The following is a 6,000-nucleotide window of genomic DNA, read 5'->3' on the forward strand; positions in this document are numbered from 1 at the left end:
CGGTTATATCAAGGTTTCCGTTCCCAACTGGTTACCACATATCAGTTAGGCATGTTCAAAGTAATAGAGGTTTCACTACATTGTTATCTTGTTGTACTGACTGTTGAGTACAACAAAAAAAGCCATTTGCTGCAGTCAGAATAAAGCTTAAATTGAAAGAATATCTGGTACCTTAATATTTGATACTTCACTACACTGTGTAGGACAAACAGTTCATTTCTTGAGAAAATATTTTGAGAAAAAAAACTCTCTGTTTAGACAAAACAGCAAAGCACTGCATAATAGTCTTAAATTATTTAGACTCTAAATCCACTCTGTGTGTCTGCACCCAGGCTGACAGTGTGCCTGAGTCCAGCCATATCAGAGAGTGGACTGGAAGCAAACTGTTTTTAGTACAATTATTGTACTCACCTGCTCCTTTAATTGTTTTATTGACTGCTGAACTGTTAAAATTTGGTTAAAGAGAGGACTCTTAAGAGTGTCCCTCAAGATACACATTTTTTCATGGTGAGAAAGATCCCCCTTGTCTTTCAGTTTTTTCTGCAGTCGTTCCGCAATCAATAGGACCTGGGCCTTATCTACTGTAACAGTACCTGAAATAAGCAAAAAAAAATGGGTCAACCAAGTATTATTTGGTATTACTATATGAATACAATAAAATATTTTACCTGTGTTCATATTTTCTGGCATATTAATTTCTTAGTAGTGGACAAAATCCACATGAAACCTGTAAGAATAAACGCCACATGAAAATCAATATATTGTAAATCAAAGTAATAGTTCTAGCAACAGAAAACAGATGCAAATAAATTAGTTATCAAGTTAATTGGTATAATTGCTTCCACTGAAGCACATACAATTAAAATAGGAAAAGTCTCTCTATTTTGGGGCATATTTTTCAACTTACATTATTCTCACTTCAAGTAAAATACAAAATATCCTTGTGTTCCCTGTAAATTATCATGGCTTTTCCTACTGATATTATTTACTAAACATTTTTTGGCCAAGATAGACTAATTTTAACTTTACATTGAAAAATACTCCAGAAATTGCCCAATTTAGTAAAAACACATAAAAACTTTCAAGTTAAAAGAAAAAAGTTTGTAAGAATGTGGGGTTGTGTTCCAGAGTGAATCTGCAAAAGGATACTACCCCCAGATCAAAGGACATCTGTGCAAACAAAATTGAAATGGTATCCCAAACTCTAAAATTTCATAAAGATAAAAATGTATTCAAAACTCTCTTAAAAAGAAAATATACACACAGACCCAATTTATATGTATGTTTTGTTTTTGACATGGAGTTTTGAATAAACGTGTGTTTTTATGAAATTTTTGAGTTTGAGATACCATTAAAATTTTGTTCAATTAAACCCATTATTGCAGAAACGCAGAGGAGTGGTTATGTCTCAGTTACCAGGAAAGTAGTTAGACCAAAGAGGTTTTGCCCAACTTTGTCTGCATTTTTCTTCAGGATTCATTGCTTGGCAAATATTTGAACTAGTAAATTATTCACTGGCTGGAAAAAGGGCAATGCCATTTAGTAGCATCAATCCTGCCTAATAAACCTGTGCCTTGGAATAATGAATGATGGACTTATAGTAACCTCCATAAACACAGTGCATAAACCTGAACATCAGTCATCATGCGGTTGCCCCAAACATCACACAAACAGAGCCCAGCACCAAGATAAAATGAGGATCAGCCATCAGCCAGTATTGGTTAACAGCGTCTTTCCAATGAGCTCTCAAGAGCATTTTAATGAAGCCATGTAGACACAGTTGAGAAAATTAATTTTTATAATCAGACAAATCTCTGGAAGGAATCTGTTCATGGTTCAATAAATGTTTACATAGGCTACCATACATTAATGGAACACAGATGTTAAATGTAAAATAAATAAAGCTTACATATAAAGCTTATATATAAAACTGTGTGTGGGGATACAGCAGAGAAAATAAGTATTGAACAAGTCAACGTTTTTCTCAGCAAATGAAAGGTTTCTGTGTGAGACTGAAACGTTAAGTAATAAGCCTTTCTATTTTTGCATTTACATTTGGTTCACAGTTCTTTAAATCCTAGGAGTGCTGTGCTTATTCCAGTAAATATACTGTATATCAGCATGTAGAACACAAAGCACTCATGGGACTTTTGTGCAAAAATGTAATGGTTTAAGTCGACGTTTTGGTCCTACACAGAGGAACTTTATCAACTTTTCGGTTCTCCTCTGTGTAGGACCGAAACAAACTTACACCAAAAATATATATATATATATTTCTATTTTTTTTTTCTAATGGGGAAATTGACATGAAATCCAGGGGCTTTTTCTATGAACTTTGATCTTCAGTTCTTTCCATAGATTTTTATTTGTATTCAAGTCTGGTGATTGACTAGGCCACTCTTGCAGCTTTATTTTCTTTCTTTGATACTAATTGAGAGTTTGCTTGGCTGTGTGTTTGGGATCTTTGTCTTGCTCAAATGTCCACCTTAGTTTCATCTTCAGCATCCTGGTAGATGGCAGCCAGCAGATTCTCATCAAGAATGTCCTGGTACATTTCTCAATTCATCCTTCCTTCAATTATATAAAGCCTGCAAGTACCATATGCTGAAAAACAGCCCCACATTATGATGTTCCCACCTCCAAACTTCACTGTTGGTATGGTGTTTTTTGGGGTGATGTGCAGTGCTATTTCCCCCCTAAACATGTTTGCAACAATAAGGTTTCAAATTTGCTTTCACCCATCAGTAGATGCTTCTTGTGTGATACCTTGGTAATGAGAAACCCTTTTATAGGCCATCAGTTAGGACTAAACCAGCTGATATGAATTTGCTCTGACAGAAAACATTCCTGCCCCCTAAATACTGACAGATTTCAGTAGGATTTTTGGCTTTCCATGCCATTTTGCACCTCCTTTTCTTCACGTATTCAATACTTATTCTCTGTGTCATTCCACTTTATTACGCATAGCTTAATTTATGGACTTTTTGTTTTGATTTCTTTGTATGTATGAATTACCTGGGTTGATTATGTCAAATACCCCCATTAGAAATATATTTACTGAGAAAAATGTTGACGTGTTCAATATAGGGATTTCTGCTGCATAACAATTAAACAAGTGCATATTTTCGCGATAAACTTTCATTGTGACTGAGACGTAGTGTTTTTAGGAGAATTTAATGTCATGTTGTTCAGCATAATCTATATATTTTACTAACATTTTGTGAAGTTGCAGAAATTTTAAAGTGAATTACCTGACTTTAATGAGCTACATAGGAAATACTTAAAAGATTCCATTTTAAACATTTTATAATTTCCTTGCTGAATTTTTAAATTTGTATTAAGAAGAGATACTAAAACATGTCATACCCACGATTTTTTTGTAAATATATTTAAAGCAAATGACTTTCTGTAGAACCGCTACCTAACCTATCTGGCTCAACTCACTTAAAACACATTGCCCCAAGCTTCTTTAATGAGGTGCCATGCACACTAGTAATGAGCTGGCCAGAAATATTTCAACAACCAACCATAATCCGCTGCACAAAGCATACAAAAACTTGAAAAAAGAATGAATTGAATAATTTGGCATCTAAAAGCTAGTCAATAGGAGTTATCCTAGAAATTTTTTATTTTTTTTTTTTAATTCTAGGTTTTTCACTTTTTTGGAGAGTATTCCAGTTTTTTCAAATTAAAAGAACTTGAAAATTCACAAATTTGAACTTTGATTAACAGGCCTCCAATTTTTTATAAACACTCTGAATGTCAGCCATGCCATAAAAAACAGCAAAACAGCATAGGTACCTAACACCATAGGTGCTTAAATACATTTCTCACACTTTACATAAAACAACATTACACCTGCCCAGTCTGTAATAAATTGCATGCAAATCCACCTAATTATACAAGGGATCAATGGAGCCGCAATAAAGGTGGCAGTAAGGCTAATGCCAGATGAGGCGTAGGGTGTATATTTTCGGCAATGCCTCCTACTTGTGCCTGCACCTGAACGAATGGAATACGCTCGGGTGCAGGCACATGTAGCCGAAATACGCATAAAAACGCCTGCCCCAGAGCATATTCCATTCATTCGGGTGCAGGTACAAGTAGGAGGCGTAGGGCAGTATTTTCTTCAATCGTTTTTCTGCTTGCCGAAAATATACGCCCTATGCCTCTTCTGGCATTAGCCTAATTCCAGGGTTCCCACTGAGCACTGCATCTAGCAGGCCAGAATACTTGAAAAATCAACTGCAGACATACTTTTAACACTGAGCACCAGTAATTATGCAATCCTCACTTCAACAAATTTGTGCACAATGGTATCTTGTATGTATAAACGGCCAAGTGCAACTTGGATGCAGTTGCATAAGGGCTCTGGTACACGGGGAGATTAGTCGCCCGCGGCAAAACTCCCTGCTCTAATCCATACACAGTCACACTTACTGTGGAACAATGGGAAGAAATGCTGTATTATGAGTAAAACAAATTGGTAAATTCCACCTGAAATTGCACTTTGTATGCAGCACTTACTTACTTACTAGTGTCACTGAATGACAGTTAGTCATGATGTTTGCTGCTATTTTACATAGAGATTTATGTATTTTTTATTTTATTTTACACTGTAATCACACATACAATGGATTTTTTTAAAACAGTCCTGCTTTACAGCTTCTAGCAGGAACTAAGCATATGTACGAGATTAGGTGGGATTCTCTTTAGAGGATTATTTTGTCTTTTAATCAGGCTACTCCCCATGCAGAACTAGGGAAATGTTATATCGAGCAATACTGCATTAAGAATACAACCTTGATGTTGCAGAACTACAGCTCCCAGACGATTTAACCTTAGGTAATATGAAGCATACTTGGAAATATTAGACAAGCAACAATTACCTACTGTTTTTATCATAAAACAACATTTTTTCTTGTTTTAATGTGCTCTAAGAGAAAAAAAAGTTTCTAATGTAAGAAACAGTAGAAGTAAAATAATGGAAGCATATGCACAATGTTGCTTGTATTTTTCTTAGCAGCAAAAGAAAATCATTTTCAAGGGCATATCAGATTTCAAAAGAAGTGGTTACTTGGTACAGGAAATGTATCACCCAAAATATTTTTATAGTAAGACAACTTTAAGTCCTTTGAGTAAAGAAATGTTCATGTACTTTGTCAGCTTTTACTTTTCTATTTAAGGTGCAGGGAACAACCCCCTTTCCATGGCATATACATAAACAACACCTGCTGTCTCCTGTAAACAAAGCAGATTAGACACGCACACATAGCTCATAGTTAACAGCAGCATTAAAGCTAAATTAGCCTTTAGACTAATGTAAAAACAAAAAGCTGCTTGTGTTTTTTTTAAAGATCTCTCAGTGTATGCCACTTCCTGCTTCTCTCCCAATAACACAGAGCAGGGAATTATGTTGCAATCAAAGCCATTGCTGTGTGACATTCAGCAGGGTGTGGTTGGTTACCTGAAACAGGGACTGCACCTGGTTGGAATAAACTAAATAAATGCCTGAGTATAAAGCCTGTTCAGTGTCAGGGTCCCCTACCTCCCACAGCTGAGCTTTGCAACAGAAGCTTGCACAGTTCAGCTTGGCACATACCTCAATCCCAGCTCACTCCAATCACTCCAAGCCTGTGGCAGCTGCACTTTGGAGAAAGTTTTTTTTTTCCGCAAGCTTTATTTACAAGTAACACAAAGTACAATCACAGCCGTGACGTCGTGCTTCCCTGCCGAAAGGTAAAGGCAAGGCAGCGCAGGTGGAATGCAAGAAAGCTGAGAATAACAGGAACTGTCACACCAAGGAACCGGTTCCTCAGATACGTGGGCTGGAATAATGCTGCTGGTAAATGCCGCTGAACTGCTTAAATGAGGCTAAGCGCTTGGACTAAACTGCTACAGATCATTGGTTTTACTGGAACAAAGCAAGGCAGCTGTATCGTATCTATGTGTATGTGTATACTGTATGTGTATGCTTAGTGCTGGTGGCGTGCGTCCAGT

General features: G+C 36.4%; 1 protein-coding gene across 7 annotated transcripts in view; it reads right to left on the bottom strand.

Annotated features, from left to right (window-relative positions):
• The window catches only part of patj (PATJ, crumbs cell polarity complex component), a 114,893-nt gene extending 109,187 nt beyond the window's left edge, over positions 1 to 5,706 (bottom strand). For 6 of the 7 annotated variants that reach the window (XM_012961547.3, XM_031900899.1, XM_012961550.3 and 3 more), the window contains exons 1-3: positions 5,603 to 5,706; positions 669 to 727; positions 412 to 593 (exon numbers count right to left, since the gene is read on the bottom strand). In XM_012961547.3, coding sequence (XP_012817001.2) covers positions 412 to 593; positions 669 to 690 — 204 coding nt within the window. In that variant the 5' untranslated portion in view covers positions 691 to 727; positions 5,603 to 5,706. Of the gene's footprint in view, positions 1 to 411; positions 594 to 668; positions 728 to 5,467; positions 5,560 to 5,602 lie in introns of those variants that run through there. The other variant, XM_031900898.1, reaches the window with a different exon arrangement.
• Between the last annotated feature and the right edge of the window lie 294 nt (positions 5,707 to 6,000).

Source organism: Xenopus tropicalis, chromosome 4 (genome assembly GCF_000004195.4).
Source record: "Xenopus tropicalis strain Nigerian chromosome 4, UCB_Xtro_10.0, whole genome shotgun sequence".
Taxonomy (NCBI): Eukaryota; Metazoa; Chordata; class Amphibia; order Anura; family Pipidae; genus Xenopus; species Xenopus tropicalis.